We start from the raw sequence: 22,674 nt of genomic DNA, 5'->3' as shown, positions 1-22,674 counted from the left end.
ACAATGGAATAATATCATAAAAAATTAATGAATTAGATATTAAGTAAAAAATCCGTATTGAAGAACTGAAAAATTATGAACCGTTTGGTCATTAAAAAACGCATTAAGACGGCGTGTGGTTTAAATGCATTTATGTTCGACCGTGGTTCGCTCTCACAGTTACCACGATTGTCAATGAATTTCCATTGGTAAGCGCACAAGAAAAAAAATTAAGACGTAACAAAGTCCATCATATCGACCATAACTATTTTTGATAACTTTACAAAATGTATAATGATAATCTTTCAGCCGACTACAAATACGTGTTCTGAAGTAGTCTCGATTCATTGCTTACTCAGCTCCGTGTTAAATGCTTCCAAGACATCTTCAAAGTAAAATATGTTATTAGATTTCCATTTTATTTTTAATATGCATTAAAGTGTACTTTGTATAACTAAATATAGTGTTTAGTTTAACATAAAAACTCTCTCGTATTCCCCTGTTTTGTATTTATGTTTTCGCCGTGTATCAAAGATAGGTAACGTTTTATAGTTGATGCCACATAAGAATAACATTATTATTATTATTATTATTATTTTTATTATTAGTTATAACATTATAGTTATTGAGACTTGAAAGTTGAAAGGTACGTATAAAATAACAATTTATTTTTACACAAACTCGTATAAATCGTAATGTAAAAAGTTTTATTTTGAACGCATACAATTTAAAGTCGTAAGATCTAAATATAAAAACGTATGGAAATTACTAAAACGAAAAAAGTAGGGATTTTATTGTTGTTATTATTTCTAAAAACCAAATCATGTTTATTCAAGCATTTGTCTAGATGTTCAAACTTACCGGAAAAACAGTCGTTATTTAATATAATATAATAATTATATATCTATACGTTTTGTATTGTATTCCTTCAAATAATCATAAAAATATAGTTTTATACTTACAATAAGTGTTCACCGTCGATGCCGCAGATATCTACGCATCCTGCATAGAATGACTTGTTTTGTAAAAATATTTCGGTATCGATCGATTTGCAACTGACAAGTGTAGCAAAAACGTATTAATATTATATTGGAACCTAGAGCGGCATAAAGATAAATTGTTTATTAAAAACGAAAAACAATTAGTAGCTTGCGACTTAAGAGTAAACGTATAAGTACTTTATGAAAAAGAGTCTGTTAAAAATGTTTTTTTAATTACTGTTTACGAAATAAAAGTAAGCATGTAATCTAGAAATAATTGGTAAAAATAACAGCTGAATATTGCATATTATCTTGATAAAAAAAATCGTTGACCCACGATCATTTTATTGATATAACGGAGGTATACCCATGTCTTATATATTTGATCCTTTTTCATTTTTTTTCAGAACAAATAAGAAGTAATGGTATAAATATTATGACCTACAGCATTAAGAATTTTATGATCTTGCATATCGATGAATTTTTTTTCTGAATTCAAAATAATAATTGAGATAATAATTTAATTATACATTATTATCTTAAATTGTGAAATTGTGTTTTACCACTTTTACATGCTTTTAGCCTAAATAGTTTTTTTTGTTAATATTTATGTTTGATAAATGCATATACTAATAAAGGGAGTACAATAAATTATTTAAAAATATATATATTATTTTATAAAGCACATCATCTATTTATTTTCTGTAGTAATATATTTGTATATATATATAGGTAGATTAGGTACACATATTTATCGTTATTTTTGCATATAACCTATTAAGTTTATTTTAGAATTTTTAGTGTATATTTTTTATTTTTTTATTGAACTTAAGGTGCATGCAGACAGCATGTATACTTCATGGTTTCTCAATGTATTAAATTCACAAGCCCTGGTTATGTCGCACTCGTCATTCGCGTGGTCTAATTCTAAATTTTTAAGTAGCAATATAAATATATTAAATAAATTACGAACTTCATCTTATTATTGACTATTATTGTGGCTATCTACATGGATATTACACATATCATTATATTATTATTATACATGGTATGTATGAAATGTACTCAAACAGAGATGGTCCATTGGTTGGCGCCCATTTAATAGCCACATGAGACTATGTATTACTATAGTAATAATGATTAATATTATTATTAAGTGCCTAGGTATATACGTTAACTGCTCCGCGATACATCTAAATCGTATAAAAGGCCTTCCCACACTAAATACGCGACGTCCATTACAATAACTTAACAATTTGAGTTTTATTACCTAAATATATCAATAAATTTAATATAATATGGTAACCATACTCCAGCCCACATGAGAAGTAAACCGTTTCGCTCATGTAGACTGACGGCAGAGACCATTCCGTAGCTTACCCCCCCCCCTTATGTGATAGTCGACGACGTACTACGATATGTCAAAATAGATGAGACATACATGAAATATTGAAACCGGGCACGTTTTGGACGGGAGACGATTTACTTCCTCTGTGGACCAGAATATAGGAGTATAGTAATTCTAATTATTTTATATTAATTTGTAATATGTACAATTAAAAACATCATTGAAAAATATTCATATATTAAGCCATTGTAAAAATAAAAATATTGAAAAATGTATAGTAAAATTAATATAAAAGGTATCTAATATAAGAGTAAACTATAATAGCCATAACAATAATACAATTAACTTTACAATATTCCAATGATTAAAATTAATAGGTGATTTTTACTTTAATTAAAAATATGAAAAATAATTAAACAGAATTTAGTTTTAGTCATTTGTAAACTCATTAACAGCTACTTCGTTCCATATTTCTTACCTATATTTTGAATTATTTTACGTTCTTAAACTAGTTAAACTCTTGTCAAAAAGTAGCCTTTTCTTCACTTCAAGATTCAACTACAATTAATCTTTCTTCCATATTTTATAAAAAACATTTGTAATACCTAATATTTACAGGAACTAAGGAACTACACTATATTATACTATAAGTCAAAAACACACACTTCACAGTTAATGTGCCTACTTATTATATCATTGAGAACACTGTATAGATCACATACTACAAAGATACAATACAACTGTTTTATAAAATAACAATAATGAATTCATCTGATAACAATTGTATATCGAAGGTACGTCGACACATCGTACGGACGTCCTCGATTTTTAATTTCACGTCGTATCCAGTGTGAAGATTTACATTTAAACACGTTGAATTAAAATATACTACGCTATCGCAACGGATGGATTTCGATGTATTTAGTGTAGAAATGAATTAATAATGTGATTCTATCGTTGTAGCGGAAATAAAAATTATCTGTGAAAAATAAAACGAGTGTGACTATAAATTATTTTTACTATCGTAATACGCGCAAGCGTGACTAACGCAATCACACAAGTATAGAACTTGGAAATATTAAATAATGTAATGAACGAAGCCGTTTGCGGTCGATTTTAAGCGCGGATTTGATAAAATAAAACCTGTACAATATTGTCCGTATAGAAAAAATGTAAGGAATAAAGCTATTGCGCCGGAACGACCGTGATCTTCGCTCCGTGTTCCGAATCGATCAAACGTGACGATTACGCAAACACGATAAATAATAGTATATAAATAGTACATAATATATATATATATAAGTGTAGAAAAGACTACTCGCACACACGCGAAAGTATATATACATAAAATACGGTCTTTTGCACGTTCTGGACCAGAACAAATATAAACCTCCGTATGGTATATGCCGCCGTCATGTACGGGCTGTACAGTGTACATACATCATACCACCTTACATAATATAATATTACGTTCGTGAAAAATAGGTAGCTACCGAATAGAACCAGATTAAGGTGAGCTAACCGAGCTTTGGGTCTCTAAAGAAAAATAGATCCCATAAAAACTTTTGAAAACTTAATAAACACTTACAACCATTTAAAATATATACTACTCAGTGATCACCAAATTGCTTCTAGAAGGCCGTAAAAATTTTTATCTGACCCACAGACAAGGAAAAAAAGATAATAAAATTCGTATAAAGAAAATTACGTTACAATGTTGTAATGCATTATTTTTGTTTATTAGATCAAAGTTTGAATTGAGTGGAATGTGCCGATTATACGTCGGCAGCTGGGCCACGTTGACTTAATTTCCGTTGTATTACGTTGTTACTTTTTTCGTGTTTATTTTGTTTTTATTTTATTATGGATAAGAAAAGCAAAAAAGTTGAATTTTAAAGCAAACAGTTCTTGCCTAAGTGGACGAGATTAAATTGTTTTATTTTACCGAACCGCTCAGAGGCCTTGCCAGTTTATTTGATTTGCCACCAGACAGTAGATGTTTTTAAAGTTTTCAATATTAAATTTCATCATGAGCTTTCACATAAATCATTTATCAAAAATTTTCCAGTAAATGGTGGACTTTATAAGCAAAAAAAGCGGGCAAGTGAGTACCGCTCTGCTGTACATTAGGTGCCGTATGGATCATTATTATATATTATAGGAGTGTTAAATTTGAATCCAATGATAGTTATCAATGTATACGAAAAACGATTCTGAACGAAGATGATTTGTCAGCCTAGGATATAATTTCTAGTGGTTGGTGAAAAAGGTGGTTTATGTTTTAATGGCCTGAATACAACAAAATTTAAGTTCTTTTATAATAATTGTAAGTTAAACTTATGAAAAACCTTGTATTAAATTTTCAACTCTTAGCTACTTATACAAAAATTTTTATGAAATATACCTACAAAATAATTTGCAAATATTCATGGTTTTGACGAATTTTTGTCAATATTTGAACTTCAAATGCTAATAAAAAAAAATTGTGCCTATGTATTCTTATAATTTTTTAATCGCTTTAAGAATAACATATGAGGAACTTTTTATAAAATTTTCAAGTATTTTGATAGGGCCAAAAAAATTTTATCGACCCTTCAAAAACAATTTTTCAGAAAAATTGAAAATTTCAGTTGTCTATAAATAGCTCAAAAAAACTCAAAATATTTTGAAAATTAAATCAAGTAAATAAAATGCCAATCTAAATAACTGGTAAAATTTTCAAGTATCTACGACTTATACTTTTTGAATTATAACAAATATCAAAAATCGTTTGAGGCTGTTATTTAACGCGGTTTTGTAAAAATTTAAATTTCAAACACTCATAAAATTTTTTTGTCTGAATCCGGTAGAGTTTTTTTTACAGATATTTGAAGAAAACTTTATGGAGAACCTTGTACCAAATTTTCAAAACTTAGTTATAAAAGAAAAAAATTTTATGATTTTTCAACTTCAAAATTACTTGCAAATTTTCGCGTTTTCGACAGATTTCGTAAAAATTTGAACTAAAAACGCTTATAAAAAAAAATTGTGACTAACGATTTTTAATTTTTTTTAGCTACATTAAAAACAACTCATAAGGAACCTTGTATTAAATTTTCAAAACTTTTTGGTCATCCAACAATTTTTTATCGACACTTTAAAAAAAATTTCTCAAAAAAATCGAAAATTTCAGTGGTCTATAAATAACTCAAAAAAAGTCAAAATTTTTTGAAAATTTAACTATATACGGATACTACTGACATTAACATTTGGTGAAAATTTCAAGTATTTTCAGTGATTAGTTTTTGAATTACAACCATAAATGAAAAATCGATTTGGTCGAAAACTGGTTTTGCGTAAAAATTGCCGTTTTTCCGTCATTTTTTTTTTGTTTTTCTCGATTTTTTTGAAAACTGTTGGAAAATGTTAACTTTTTACCTCTATAATGCACCAAGGATATTCACTTTTACATCGGAAATCACCCCCATAGTTTGAAATTGGAGCATTATTTCGACTAGTTATGCTGTACACAGACACAAAAAAAAAAAAAAAAAAAAAAACACACCATTGTAAAATCAATACATTCATCACTTCGTTCAGAATCTAAAATTGAGAACCTACATATAAAATATAAATCGGTTACCAATATTTTGAGTCACGCAATGAGTGAACAACATAAAATATGTTTAAATTTCTTAGAATATTTTGTGGACACTCGCTAAGTATAGTCATTTAATATCTAAACGGTGAATGGGTTAATGAAGCAGTAAATGGTATACAGTAATTTTTATCCAACCATCGCATTGCACAATATTTACAATGTACATGTCGTATAATCGTATAATCATTTGATATAATGTATGTAATATGTATATATTATATTCTTCTAAATTTCGTATAACAGAAATGGTGAAAAATTACGTTGATTTCTACAAAAAATTTTGTCACGCAAAATTTGAAAACTCTATGCATTCCTTTAATGTATAGGCGGACGTGTGCTCAGTAATGTAACGACAATAGAATGGGACTAAATAAAAAAAACAAAGCCCCGAAAAACGTTTTGTACATAGTAAAACATATATATAACGCCACGTGTAACCGTCGTGCACTGTTCCAGTTCACCAAAGACTTTTACATTAACAGCACATGATATATACTCGTGTGGACCTGTGACGTTATACATAGTAATATAGCCATCATTCACCTACACATCTTATAGATCCTTAAAGATGAGAGTCGAGAGACGTACTAAAAAAAGGGTAAAAAATGAAAATATCCATTTAATCAAGTCACAAAGTTTCCAAAATTTGATTGGTGGAGGAGGCATTCGAACTTCTAAGTCCATTGACGTTAAGGGACATTCTTTTTTCATGGATCGACGTTCATAATTTTATGTCGGCAATTGTCGATCCACATATTGATCTTCGGTTTCATAGCTGTAGATCTCGACAATCTCAATATATTAATATAAATGTTAGGTATAAATCACATCTATCGTATCGGGACACGTGAGTGTGGTTTATCAGCTACTAAACTTTGTAAATCCTGACACAAAAAATACAAAGTATTTACTATGTAGTGTTTATGGTTCTAACAGTGTGTGTAATATATACAGTAAATAAATATATACATAAAATTTAAGTAAATACAATAATAAAATATTAAATTCGTCCAATTGCCTAAATCTAAGGGAACAACAGTTACGTCTAGTAAGGGAAATACCACCATGACCTAAATTGTGAATTACGGATCTAGAAACAGTGGAAACTGTCATTGGATCAATTCAACCTTTAATCAAATATCCTTGTCATAAAATCAAGTAGCTATCTATTAATAATAAATTATATTGTAATTCTCGGATATATATTTTTCAAGCATTTACCAACGATAAAAGATAAAGCAACTACCAATAAACTGCAATGTAATAGAAAATAGAAGATTTTTCCGTTAAAAAATCCTTTCTAATATTATAATATGATTAATCGAAGAACGAGTATGTGTATTGTAGTATATCTCAATACAAAAAAAAATATAGTACATAGTTTTATGAAAATAAATAAAATGTGAATTGAATGATATTATATTACACTTATTATAGTCTTTAGTACAGTAATATTATAGAATAAAGGTATACATTTTTTCAACTTGCGAGCGTTTACAACGTCAAAACGATTTCATGAAGCCCAATCGCGATCGATCCACTAAATTTAAAGTTTAAACGAAGTTATTTAATAGTGATACGAGCTGAATGTACGCGGAATATCGAATGTTAGAAACATTATTATAATATATTATAACATGCATAACGTGGAAGATTAATCCGTGTAATCACTAATCACTGTACCTACTATGCTGAAGACTCGATAAAAGTTTAAAAAAATTAAACGCACACGGTGCTTCCGTGTATTATTGTTGTACATAGGTATCTACAACTGCTGCAGATGAATTAGAACGAGCATTTTAATAAAATGTTGGTAAAATGTTATGTATTGTTAATTAAGCGCAGTGGAAGGTAGCAACAAGTGGTTAGTGTGTAAATTATTATATTATAATATAATGCACATCGGGCGCGAAAAATTATTCCTCAATTATAATTTACTTGAAAGTACCCCAACACAGCGGCGTAAAGTAATCGAGAGTCAGATGTCTCTAATTTTTTTAAGGAGTGATGGATACCAACACGAGTAATAATTTAGAGTTGACTAGTATTTTAGTAAATATAGTACGACAGGTAGTTAAAAAAATATTACAGTAAATGACTCTATCGGGTTTTTAGGTGGGTGTAATGTTATCGACCATCTCTGAACAATTTCAAGTCCATCACGCTACTGCCTCGGCGTTTAACCTGATCCATTGTTCTTTTTTACTTTCCAGATATCATAACTTGTGAAAAATTATTTACCAAATGAGCCGCTAAAAAGCTAATGATAAACGACAATGTGGGCCCAAATTTTCATTTTTGTTTATTTTTATGATTTTTCAAATACTGTCTATAGTTTATCAATAGTTATATTTTTCCAATGTTCATTTAACCACATATTATATGTTTAACTGAAAATGATTATTTGGATTAATTAAAAATTATACAAACCTGTCATACCTAAACTTGTGTTTAAAAAAATAATAAATAATAATATATATACCTACGTCCTACAATCTACATGTGCATATTATATAGTAGGTTATATGCGAGTATACTTAAAACGAAAACAATTTGAATCTTAGTATAATATAATACCTGTATAGGTTACGGTTACCGATAAAACCTCAAATTATACTATAATATGAATAAATCTAGGTATTTCATAGCTGCAGTGGCGTTTCTGGGTTTAAAATTCTGCAGGAGGAAAGATATAGCACCATCACACTTTGAATTTACACAAAGGATTATTAAGCAGTTTTTACACTTTCGGCTGATTCGTCATTCCGTTGTCCACGCAGCTGGAGTTGCATTTATTACATTAGGTATGGAGTCAAAAGTTTCGCTGTAAAAACAACGACTTACGAATTTATTATACTTTACCAACAGCGACCAACACAATATGTATATAAAACTAAGTAAACACTATACAGTAGGTAAACTGCACTTAAAACGAGCACACGACGTGTGCGTCGTTCTTATATCAAACAGAGTGTTTCAGGTTATTGCGTTGACTTCAGATGTCGTACCGAAATCGGCGCGACGAAGTCTTGGATTTCTTGGATACGACAAATCAGCAGGTGATATATTTATTAGCGCCATACAATATAAGTTAAAACCAAAAGATATATTCGCTCAGATATAGTTATAAGTAATAAAAAATCAAAATAACACATCAAAATTCCATAATTACAATACTCTGTTCGATTCCTACGCCTGCCTTTATTCATAAACATCATTTTTTTAAATATTTAAATAACTATTTAAACAGTATTGTAAATTTGTAAAATATTAAAATACATTTTCAAGTATTGAATTCTATTGAAAAATTGAAAAATATATTAAATATTTGAAAAATTTAGTTGGAAAAATATTATTGTCCATTCCAACAATAGTCTTATTCACTATGAGTTAACCAACATGACAGACAGAAAATTTGAAAATATGTTTTTGAAGTACAATATACAATTATTATTTAATAAATTAATATAAATTAATTTGTACTAGAATACTACAATGTTTCATTAATTACAAACCTACAAAAGAATAACCAAAAGTATTTTAAAAGTATTCGTAAGTACTTTTCCCGTGTATTAGTGTAATAATTAAAATATTTTAAAGAAAAAGTATTTCAATAATATTTTAAATACTTGGAAAAAATGTATTTTTTACCATACTGAATTTCAGGAGAGTATTGTACTAGGATTCAAACATGTTTCATTAAAAGATAATTCTCCTCCTTTACTGTAAATAATTGTTAAACAGATAATTTTTTTTTTTTTAATATTAAAACAAGTAATTTTTGAGTTATCAAACTTTATGTATTAAGCATACCTATTATAATTTAATTGAAAATTATTATGGGAATAATTACAGGTTAGGTATATTAATTTACTGAATTATTATAATCTGTAAAAATTGTCCGAGTATGTATAAGAACAAGACTAAATATTATATATACTTTGTATTTTATATAACACCATTATTATATATTAGTTATAAATTATTATTAAAGTATTATACATACGTATTATATACGAGTATTATTATACTCATACAATTTAAAAAGTTGGAAACTACTTACTAGTTCGAATTTCGATCTAGACATAACGACATTTACTTAAAAATGGTTGGTTTCCAATTGAAAAAATGTTCGTATCACTAATCGCCACAGCCCACATGACAACTTTAAATATAAATTAAAAATTTATGTTCCATAATATACCATAATATCGAGATTTGAATAGATATACATTACCTATTAAAGAATAAAAACACAGTGAACATGATTAGTGAATCGCTCTGTATATGATTTTATATTGATGGCTTGTAATAATTATGTTGATGACGTTTGAAAAATATAACAACATTTTTTATTTATCAAAGTTGTTTATGTTGGAAATAAAAAAAAAACAGTATAAAAAGAAAATATACTAACTGTAGGTCTGCAGGTATTTTGTTAGTTGTGTTAGTTTTATTCTTTTTATTATAATCATTGTTTTTTATGTTTTAAGTCTATTAGCTACAATATTATATTTTTGTATAAATAGGCAGTAGGCACTATGAACGAGACACAAGAGCACACCATATACCGTTTTAGTTGGAAACTCTGATTTTCACATAATTATATAATATTTGGCCTGCAGTGAAACGACTGATAGTTAGGTACCTACCTACTGATGAAATAGTATGTGCCTACCTACTACTATTATCCTACTGAATAATAATAGATCACTGTGCATTAAATTTTAGTTAAATGATATTTCATTGTACGTATGCAGAAAACGATTCTAAGCGAAGACGGTCTATCAGCCTCTATCACTAGACACTAAGTATAATATTTTTTTTAGTATTACTAATAACTTCATTATTTTATTTTAAATTTATTCACAAGTAGGTAACATTATATTTATTTACTACCTAATACCTATTAATACTTCAATATTATAATAATATATGTTTGTATATACCTACCATATTATATTATTATTAACTTTTAATTAAACCATTCATTATGTATAATACCTAATATAAGTATTATTATTATGCTCTATAACTCTCCTAAAGGAAATTTGTATTCCCTTGTCCAGCCTATTTTTGAATGTGGTTAATTTGTTTGGAATCCACTGTCCACAGATCTATCTACAATCTACAGATCGCTTACAAACAACTCTGGCGTATCCAGGACAGATTTCTAAGATACTTTTAATATTAATTATGTACCTTGTGACTCCGTTCTTCATTTTCTGAATTTCTCCACCTTAGACGACCATCGTTATCAACAATGTCTTTTATTCGAAAACTCCTCTCAAACTCTATTGACTCTCCTTCCCATTTGGTACTTATAAATATAATGGTACCAATTCAAAACACGCACAATTATTCTTATTTTGTTATTCTACAGCTAGTGCTAAACCTATTATACTTGAGAACTGACCTCTTGTCTAACATAGAAAAAGGCTCGTAGTAAAAAAAAAAATTGCGTATTCTATTACAATAAACCCTCTGATACATAAAAACACACTAATTATACTAGCTATCATTTTTATTAGTTTATGCATAGCTGCTAAAATATTTCATATTGGATCATATTTTTTTCAATGTTTAAAACAGTGGTGCTCAACCGGTGTGCCGCGAGAAATGTTATTAAATATTGAAAACAGTGTTTTCGGCGAAGTTGCTGAAGTTGTTGTGGTTGTTAAGTGTGTGAATGAGCCGTGAAAATTTGTGATGTATTATAGTGTGCCGTGAACCAAAAAAGGTTGAGAACCACTGGTTTAAAATATAAGTTATAAAAAATTAATGTTTTCGTTGAGTACCTAATTTAATTGGTTTTTATTTGATATAGGTATAATAGTATAAAATTCCAAAACGTTACGGTAAAATTAATTTAAAGAGTGTGAAAATCATGACTATGTTAGTCACAATTTTTATAATTTATTATAGTTCAAATTGTTATGAAATATGTCTAAATCTCGAAAATGTTCAAGTAATTTTGTAGTTGAAAAATCACAACATTTTTTATGCTTATATCTAAGGTTAAAAAATTCAATACTAAGTTTTTCATAAATTTTCCTTCAAATAGCTATAAAGAAAACTCAAAACATCATAATAGAAAAAATGTTATGTGTGTTTGAATTTTAAATGTTTATGAAATCACTTAACGATAACGATTTATCTTCAAACGAAATTAAATATTTTACAATTCAAAAAGTATAAGTCGTAGACACTTGAAAATTTCACGAGTTATTTGGATTGGCATTTTATTTGCATGATTTAATTTTCAAATATTTTGTATATTGCTGTTTACAGGCATTTGAAATATTCATTTTTTATTTATGAATATCGATTAAATTTTATTGTCCGAGTCAAAATACTTTAAAATTGAATACAAAGTTCCTCATGAGTTATTCTTATAATGATTAAAAAATTATAAGGATACATAGGCACAATTTATTAGTATTTAGAGTTCAAATATTGACAAAAATTCGTAAAAATCATGAATATTTGCAAATTATTTTGTAGGTATAAATTCATAAAAAATTTTTGTATAAATAGCTAAGAGTTGAAAATTTAATAAAAGATTTTCCATAAGTTTGGCTTACAGTAATTATAAAATAACTAAAATGTTGGTGTACTTTGACCATTAAAACATATACCACCTTTTTCACCAACCACTGGAAATTATGTCGTAGGCTGACAAATCATCTCGTTCAGAATCGTTTTTCGTATACAATGATATCTATCATTGGATTTAAATTTAATACATCAATTATAGTAACCTACTATAATACAGCAGAGTGTTACTCATTTGACCACTTTTTTTTACACTTAAAGTATAGTTTTAATTCATCTAAAATGATGGTAAATATATTTTTTTAAATATAAAATATAATAAAAAATATATAAAAACAAATATAAATGTAAATTAAAAATTCATTATATCATTAGGTACATTTTGTTAATTTGTTCATTGATTTGTGCAAGAGAGATTAAATATTATGTTGAATGTAAAGATTAAAAAGAAGAAGACGTGAAATCATATTGCATACGAGTCTGCAATGAATTACCACATTTTATGTCTTTTGTGTCTTTGAAAACCGTCACTAGGGGTAACCAGGTAACCAGGTAACCAGGGTAACCGTAACTCTTTTCGATTCTGTGTGCCAACTGCCAAAGCAAAGACATAAAATGTCAATAAGAGGCAGCAAAAGTAGATTTAATAGGTAGCTTGTAGTTAGAACCATCGAAGAGAACAATATATATTAGTACGTAGAAACTGGGAAGACTGTTTGAAAAACGACGTGAAAACGAATGTAATACATAATTTTACTTAATTTTCGGTACCTACTTATGTACTCCTACTATGTTTTTGTACATATTAGGCTCTTGTCCATAATCGTTGTCAATATAAATAAAATAAAATGATACCTATCTTACTATAAATAGGTACCGTAAAATTAACAGTGTACAATATAGAGATAAGATAATAAGTACTTTAAGTACCTTAATTAATCCACATATTTTAAAAAATTCGTTACAATGTCTGGTCTTGAAAATATTTTGATACTTTCTTAAAAACAAAATAAGAATGAAAAAACGTCTGTAAAAATAAAAATATATGAATAAGTACATCAGTAAATGACAATGAAATAAAATAAAAATTTATACATACATTTTCTCCCTTGTCAGTTGTCTGACCTATCATCGAGCATATAACGAAACAAATTTGAAACTATCTACTCTGCAGTCTACCTGTCTACTTATTAGTACTTAATATATCGCTTGTAATTTTCTTAAAATAATACAAATATTTCATCAATAGGTATTCATAAATCATTAATTCTTTTTTTTTTAAAGGTGTTAGCGGAAATATCATAAACAGCGACAACACAGTTACGTCGTGTTAGCGATTTCACATTTTTGCATATTACATTATTACATGGTAACATTTGTAACCATGTTTTAAATTTGTACCAATGCCATTCATTAGCATATTTACTTATGTCGAACACTCGAACAACACAATTTGTTCGTAATTTCCAAACAACTGCTCATTTATGTCTCAAGTATCTACGTAACCAAATAAAATATCAAGACAACCGAAATCAGTGACAACATAAAAATAATTTCACTTTACTGATAACTGCTGTCAACTCCATAGACCATCTAATTTAACTAAATCAGATTATGTAATTTTATGTTTTAATGGTTTATAACAGTCACCGCGCCACCACTCTTCAAACAAGAATAATTGAATAAATTTCTAGTACCTACTCGCCTCCGCCTGGATTTATACACTCAGTTATAGTCGTATTATTTATATATAAATAACTATATAAGTATATAACTAATAACAAGAACAAAACTTAATAAACCGCAACAAAAAAAGTCTATTTACCAAGAAAAGATTTTTTTATCAAAAAACATTTAGTTACCCCATCATTGGATATTAAGAACCGAATAACGAATTACAAATTTAAATGGATTTTATTATTTTTATGAAACATATATCACAATAAGCATCCTCTCCAATCCTCACTAGCATATTATTATAAATTATAATACTAATTATTAATATACGTCTCAGAGATAAAATAACTTAAATAACTAATAAAAAAAAAAGTTTAAAATTCAATAACATACTACACAATGAGAAGTTGTAACCTGTTACTTGTGTAAGTAAGTGCAGTTTTTATCGTAAGCACTATACACCATTAATTACTTTAAAATAGATACATTGGTAACAGTATAGTGTTAACAATTTTATAATATTATTTAATATATACGCATAAAACTCAAAAAGATGAAGGAAAATATGTTTTATATAAACCCAATCAGTACATTTGATTCTATATATTATATTTATATATCATTGTATAATAAAATATAACTTTTCAAAATATAATAATTATAATATTAATTAAATAAATTTCTTCATTTGTTGCCTCATTAGGAATTTAATATGTAATCCAACAGCACCGCAGCCAAGAGGTAAATTATTATTAATGCAATAATGCTCGGTAGTAACCTTGTACACCAAAATCACATAAGAAAATAATTTACAATGTCAAATAAAACTAAAATATTTCTGTTAATTTTTATTATGAAGAATATAATGTTTTTTCTATAACTAAATGAAATGAAACAAAAATAAGCGTATAAAAATAGTATAATATTTGAATAAAATAACTATGTAGATATAATAGAAATCGCCCATAGGTAAAATACAATAAACATCTCTTACACAACAGAGTAAAATATTGTAAGAAATCTATGAAATCTAAAATTATTCAACAGAATTTGTAAAAATACATATTTAATGAAAAATATTTACAAAAACAATAATTAGTAGGATTTTCTCTTAATAGTGAATATAACAGCACACATAGTGGACATTGTGTAATATGAAAATTATTGATAATGTGTTAACATGAAGATGACATACTTGGAATACACAAATAAAGACATTACATGACTAAAAGTATGTTTTAAATAGGTACTAAATTAATGTCTAGCTCAGAAACACATGAGATTTTAAAACATCATTTTCAACTTTTTCTTTGATATTTTTACTAGTTTTGTTAAGTTATCTAGCATCATTTTATAAAAAAAAATTTTAAAAAAAAATTAATGAGCGATTTCTTAAGTATGATTAAATGTGATGGTAATTATCCCCATATTGACTAAGATAAATAAACTGTTGAAATCATACAGTATAATCACAAAGATCTTGCATGTTTCAATACCACTTTAAAAAAAAAAAAAAAAACAATAAAATTATACAAAACAATCAATGGAATGTAGACATAAACATGTTTTTTTTTTTTTTGTAATTTTAATCATTCTTCTTATTTTCAGATTCTTTGTAAGGTGGAGGAAGTTCCTGAAACAAAAATATATTCAATTTAAATTGGAAGCCTGTTATAACATAATAATTAAAAATTTAACAGGACCATATTATTTAGAATATAATTTATTAAATACATCATTTAACTTCACTTATTTCAATTGAGTAATTGATTCACTATTATCAATTACAAACAAGCTACAATATATTACATATTATAACAAACATAATAAGTATGAATTATTTGTTAGTTACAACTTATAGCTAATAATTAATAATGTTAAGTTTAAGTTACTTTTAATTTAAATGTAAAAATAATAAATATTAGTACAACCATTTGTATTTATGATGATAAAAATAAATAATTTATAAGACCTGATTTCAATGTCACAAAAATTATTGACTAAAAAAATAATTATAACTTATATTATATTCTATCTTAAAATTCATTCAACATAATATTTTGTATTTTTTGTTCTTTCAATTACAAAAAATATTTAATTGATTACTTATAAAACACAAGGTTGGGTTAAAATTCAGTATTTACCGTTTTAATAACAAAATTAAAAGTATTTTTTAAATTGTTTTAAAAATAAAAATGTATAATCAACCAAAAACTATAAATAAATTGGAAACTGAGTTTTCACAAGAAAAATTCTGCTTAAATCAGTAAATATAGATCTACATTAAATGTAAAATAAAAAAATAAATTATCTGTAAGCAATAAGCATATTAAAAATCTAGAAGTTGAAAAAATATATAAATAAAATATCCAGTGGTTCCCAATAGGTTACCTTGTTGTAGCACAATTATACTTGCCTAGAATACAATGTCATAGGTACTAATTCATGACACCAACACAAGAAAAAAATAATACACCATAAAAGGGTTCACTGCAATAAACAGTATTTATTATATAAAATTATTTTCTGGAATTAGAATTTTATTTTACATTCAAATTTTATTAATTTGTCAAATTAGTGTCTGTCCCTTGGTGCCAGAAACATTTAATATAGAAAATAATAAGGTGATATAACACTATAAAAGTATTTTAAGTCTCTTTAGGTTACTAATATCAAAACTCAATTCTTTATACACATGTTAATTTCTTTTATCATATTCAAATTATATTTTTTTTCTAAGTTTATAACAATGTTGATACAACATATTTTTAAATAAATAGAACAAATAAAAACTTACATAGTATGATGGTGGTGGGACATAAGCCATTTGTGGTCGGTTGGGATCAAAGTATGCACTTTGTGCTGCTTCTGCTGCTTTTGCATCTGTAAATATTATGTATCTGTTACTTTAAGATTTATATATTTTTTTAAACAACATTTTTTTGAAGATTAATTATAATATATTACTGTTTTATAAAATAATAATAATTTATCTTACAGCCAAATTTTTCGGAATTTTAAATTTTAATTAAAATATATATATTAGAGTAACTACAATGGTCAACACAATATATTTTAGTAGCACTATAATTATTAAATAGATAATAAAACATTTTAAATACATCATTACTTTTAAATTATATAAGTATCAAGTATAATATTATGCTCCTTTTAAATCAAATGTTGAATTATTTTTAACTTTTTCTTCACTAACTTGTTCAATTATTTTTGGTATTATCTATGAAAAAATTAAATACTATTGGTAAATAATCAAACTTAAAAAACAATTGGTTAATTGGGTTTAACAAGTTGTGAGTAAGGTCAAATTAAATATTACACTGAAATATTGAGATGATGATAATGACTGATGAGGTATATTAACAATACAAATAATACGATAAGTGCTAAATAGTAATACAAATAATTTATACATGGTGTATTGGTATATATTATTGAAAGTTTTATATTAGTATTTTATGCACAGACCTCAATTTTCATAAAAAATAAAAAAAAATATTTTTCTGACTAATACATAAACAATGTGATAAATTAAATCTAAAAACTATTAATACCTTGTCCGTTAAAAAGTTGTGGAGGTGGAGCTGTTTGTGCAGGTGGAGCGCTTGCATAACCTGGATTACCAGTAAAACCAATAATACCTGGATATGGTGGAGGCATATCAGTTCTATAGACAGATTGAGCTAAAAAAATAAAACAAAAATGAACTACCTACTTTCTTTAATTATAAATTAAATTTATCAAAAAACACATGGTTTATAATAGATTTGTGTTTTATACAAGTTTTTCTAAAAACCAATAAACAAAAAATATATTTACGAGGTGGTGCATCTGGGAAAGCAGCAGTTGAAGGCATCCATCCATAGTAGCCAGGAGGAGGTACACCGTATGGAACATCAGCCATATAGTATGGACCTTCAGGTGGTGCGTAGGCTGGTGGATTATCCATTTGAGGGTAGTTACTATTAGCTAAAAAATTGCATTGATTTGTAATGAATATAGATCTAAATAAGAATTATATTATGTAGAAAAATACATACCCATTGATGCAGCTCTTAACATGGCTCTTCCAAAATCAATAGCACCTCCCTTTTTAAATATCAATTTGAATTTTGCTTCACCAACCCAGTTTCCATTAGGTTGAGCACGTACTTTACCTTTTATATAATTTGAACCAAATACTGGTTGTTCCAATTCCACCTTATTTTTACAACAATTTCAAAATTATAAAATGTAAAAACATTAATAAGGTAATTAAATTTTAGAAATACTTACATCTTTGAGAGTAACAAAAGGCATACTAAATGATAAAAGCTCATCTTTGTCAGATTTGTTGATAAAAATTAAACGATGAGTAGTTAAAAACAGTTTTCCTACTTTTGAACCATGAAATGCTCTGCCATCCTGGCCATGAAAGTCAATTGTAACAGCATCAGTAAATAAAATAATGCTAAAAATAAAAAAAATATTATAAGTAAGTACATTTATTTTACTTATTACTAATAACTAAGTAAATAAATATTGAGATTAATATTATTAATTTCATATTCTTTCTATACTTAGATAATATAAAAAGTAAATTTCTGTATTAAATATATACTAGGTACTCACTAGAGGGTAAATCAGTAACTAGTAAATAGCTATTTTGTACAGCAATTTTTAGATTTCCAAAGATTTTCAAATTTTTAAAGATTAATACTAGTAAAATAGCCTCCTACTGAATACTATTGGATTAAGATAACTCAAGGAAAACCCTTTTTGTTTTAGTTTTTAAATTTGTTTTTGAATGAAATCAATTTAAAATTTTTAATAGATAGATTGCAAAAAAAATGATTCCACTATTTAGGTTAATCGGGAGGTTAATGGTTTAAAAAGAGACAATAAAAATAAAACTGAAAAATTATAAGGGAGGTTAAAAGTAAATATGATTCATTTATCATTAGGTAGCTAATTCAAACTATGATTAAGAACCACTCTTTAAAAACAAAATTCAAAAAGTTCAGCAATGTTATTTTATTTACTGCGAGGGGAGGGGACAATTACAATGATTTACTAAGGGCACCACCAAATATAAATAGGTACAACTAATACAAATCCTCATTTATATAGTATTTATTGCAAAATAAATACAATATACAGTTTATAACAGATAAACAAATCATACCTATTAGGTACTATCCATTTAAAACTTAATAACAACAATTAAAAATAAAAAAAAACAATTATCCGCTTCATTAAGTTGATGATGAAAGTAAAATGAGAAAATACACTAGAAATTTGTTAAATGTTCATAGTACTAGTTTTAATTAATTTTTTTGTAACATTCAATTTCATTATTCAGTCCAATGAAATGATTGTCACCCATAGAACATTCTAGAATACTGCTAAAGTGCTAACAGTTGTGAAATATATACATATACCTATTATATAAGTATCCGAGTTACAAAAATTAGTTCTGGTTTCTATCCAAGTACCTAATATAACCCAGTGATTAAAAAAACAAATAATACATTAGTTTGTTGTCTAATATTAAAACATCACACATTTTTTTTTTTAGTAGCAACCTAAAATGGAAGAAGTAAAATATACAGGGACAAATATATGAAACTAAGGATACCTACTCAAATTAAAAAAATGTATACAACGTCTAGATAATATTATAATACAATGGTGGAAGTCATAAAATCGGCATGATGACCACTACTCCGGCATTTTGGATAGAGCCCAAACTTAAGATATGTTCTAATTAAAATGCGTACTACTGACGTCAAACAGGTACTGTATCCTAAAACCAGCATCACATAAAAGTTCGAAATACGAATGGCGTTCACAAAAGAATTCCGTTCGAAAATAAGTTCTTAGACGGGGCGAGGAGTATATTTATCGGCAGGTAAGTCTGAAAGACGAAAAATAAGAGAAGTGTAACGAGGCCCGAAGTGCAATTAGCCGCATCTGCAACGACTTCTGCACCGAGTGCATCGGTAGTACTATCTATACGATAATAACAATAATCCGTAGGTGGTATAAAACCGTATAAAACGGACGTCACGGGGCATACATAATTATTTGTATGACTCACCATTCGCCAGCGTGTATTAGGCAACCGCCACCTTGGACGTGAGCAGTGTTCAGCGACATGGTCGTCGTCGATAGTCTCGTCTAGCCGGAAATCCAATCAGGAATGGAAGAAAAATAGAATAACTCGTCGGCAACGGATGTTCGTAAAACCGAATCAGCGGCGACGTAGAAAAGAAAATACTCGGCCGATTGCGTCACACGGGGCAAGCGAATACGCAAACGCGAAACGACAGCGACACGACCTGGTATCACACTGACGAGGTGACGAGTAGTCGAGAAATTAATAACAAAAAACCACACGCACTACCTAGATTTTTATTATTAATCACGACGTAATATTATTATCTGCTGTTGGCGAGTGCCTGAGCGTGCGCGCGAGACAGTATACGTGTGAAAGATCGAGTATTTTCTTATAATCGCGAATTTTCTTTAAAAATCTTACACGCCTACCGCGCCCGACCTGATGATAGCGTTAATATTATAATAAATAATAACGCAATAACGTTGCTTGTTTGGAACGTTGAGAAGAACGCGACCGACGACACCGACGTACAATAATTATTATCACTCAAAAGTAAAGACGAAACTGTCACGTTTTAGACGGTGGAGGGTTGTCCGTCGGAAAAGATACGAATCTTGAATGAACCGTGGGACGGGGGATGTTCGATAGGCGACAACAACTACAGCTGCGAACGACGCACGGCACAAATACGACAAATTACGACCGCACTCGCGTCCTCGGTAAACAGCTGCTGTCGTGATTAGAGAGCAGAGATTAGACATTCTTGGCGAATATTCAAGGTTGCGCTGCACCACAGTGTCGCCAAGCTGGAGATTTCCGCTCGACATAACGTAGCCTTATATTTTCAAACTACGTTCCCGCTTGCAATATAAATAATATTCATCACTATCGTGTGTTAATTTCATAAATTCAAAATATATTATTTATTTATATTTGATATTAATAATTAGTAATTACTATTTAAAGACGTTAGAGTATACTATATCGATCTAAAGTGTGTGTACTTTATCCTAGTGAAAGTATATTTACTAATACTATTTAGTATTGACTATTTAGTTTTTACTACAACAATCTACGGTCAAAAATCTGATAAAAAAAAAATTGAAAATACATATTCATAATTTACTGTAAAATGTAAAAGCAATTGAAGTTAATGAGGACGTGATAAGTTGCGTACATACTTGCGTTACAAACAAAATATTATTAATACAATTACGAAGAATTAAAAATTATTTAATAGATAAAAATTAAAAATGCTCACTCCTTATTGATTTTCAAAGATAAATAGCCTTTATAGTTAGTACTTTGGTCTCCGAATATAGGAAACAGAAATATATACTATTTATATATTTAAAAAAATAATAAAATTTAGTATTTATTTATTTATGTATAATTTATGTATATATAGTTTTTGTATTTTAATAGTTATGGTCGAACTTTAATTAAGTAGGTATGAAATAAAGTGCAACCAAACTCAAAAATATGCCATTGACTTATCTAAATTCATAGGTAGTCAATAATCTATATCCGTAAATATGATGTGGAATGTATAAGTTCTAGGTAGTGAGTAATTTGATTTGTATTTAGATTAAAAATTTAACTAAACCCAAAAACAAAATAATTAAGTAAATATTTGGTGACAAAATAAAGGTGTGGTTAAGAAATGGTGCACATATCATATTGTATCTACTATCAATAATATCAATTTTAGCTAGATACCCGAATAGCCTTAATAACTAATAACGTTATGTCTATTAGAATATAGATCATTGATAATATTGTAATATTATTATCATAATATTGTTTAAAATACAAAGTTTATAAACTTCTAAAACTAAATATTAACATATTATACTGAATTATTTTAATTTACTATTTTTAAACAATTTTCAAATTGAATTTATTTGTTAATTTTTTATTTTCGAATAAATATAAATGAATGAACTAAAATAATTTTATTCTACACAAGAATGTAATTTTAAAAACCTTTATTTTTAATTTTTATGCATGAAATAGTTTGGTTGTACATTTGTACTTCTACTTATTGCTAATTATTATTTAGGTATTAATTAGATACCAATTGAATTTTTTCGTAAGTCACGTCTCCAAACAAGGTGGTTATTTTAATTGAAATATGTTGTTCTGAGCACTCTTAGTATTCTATAATTTTATATTATATATGTATGTACACCACTTTATAGGTATGTACTTATACGAGTATTTTATATACTGCTGTAATTGACAAATTAATTATTATAATTATAATATTCAGTAGATTTCATAAAAAAATGTCAAAACCACAGTATAAATATCATTGTCTATTAGTGTGTGGTTAAAATTGTCCATAAATTAACCATGAAATATAATTTTAAAGGCA

The 22,674-nt window shown here is 27.4% G+C and overlaps 1 protein-coding gene across 5 annotated transcripts in view; it reads right to left on the bottom strand.

The window, feature by feature from the left end:
- Positions 1-21,030, bottom strand: part of LOC114122222 (WW domain-binding protein 2) — a 148,624-nt gene extending 127,594 nt beyond the window's left edge. Inside the window, exons 1-7 of one of the 5 annotated variants that reach the window (XM_050210539.1) lie at positions 20,277-21,030; positions 18,473-18,647; positions 18,238-18,397; positions 18,017-18,166; positions 17,752-17,880; positions 16,977-17,062; positions 15,749-15,812 (exon numbers count right to left, since the gene is read on the bottom strand). In XM_050210539.1, the coding sequence (XP_050066496.1) occupies positions 15,765-15,812; positions 16,977-17,062; positions 17,752-17,880; positions 18,017-18,166; positions 18,238-18,397; positions 18,473-18,647; positions 20,277-20,335 (807 nt within the window). In that variant the 5' untranslated portion in view covers positions 20,336-21,030 and the 3' untranslated portion in view covers positions 15,749-15,764. Of the gene's footprint in view, positions 1-14,767; positions 15,813-16,976; positions 17,063-17,382; positions 17,418-17,751; positions 17,881-18,016; positions 18,167-18,237; positions 18,398-18,472; positions 18,648-20,276 lie in introns of those variants that run through there. The other 4 variants (XM_050210533.1, XM_027984815.2, XM_027984814.2 and 1 more) reach the window with 4 other exon arrangements.
- Positions 21,031-22,674: the final 1,644 nt, after the last annotated feature.

This window comes from Aphis gossypii, chromosome 1, assembly GCF_020184175.1.
Source record: "Aphis gossypii isolate Hap1 chromosome 1, ASM2018417v2, whole genome shotgun sequence".
In the NCBI taxonomy this organism is placed as follows: domain Eukaryota; kingdom Metazoa; phylum Arthropoda; class Insecta; order Hemiptera; family Aphididae; genus Aphis; species Aphis gossypii.
This window is presented reverse-complemented; position numbering and strand designations above follow the sequence as displayed.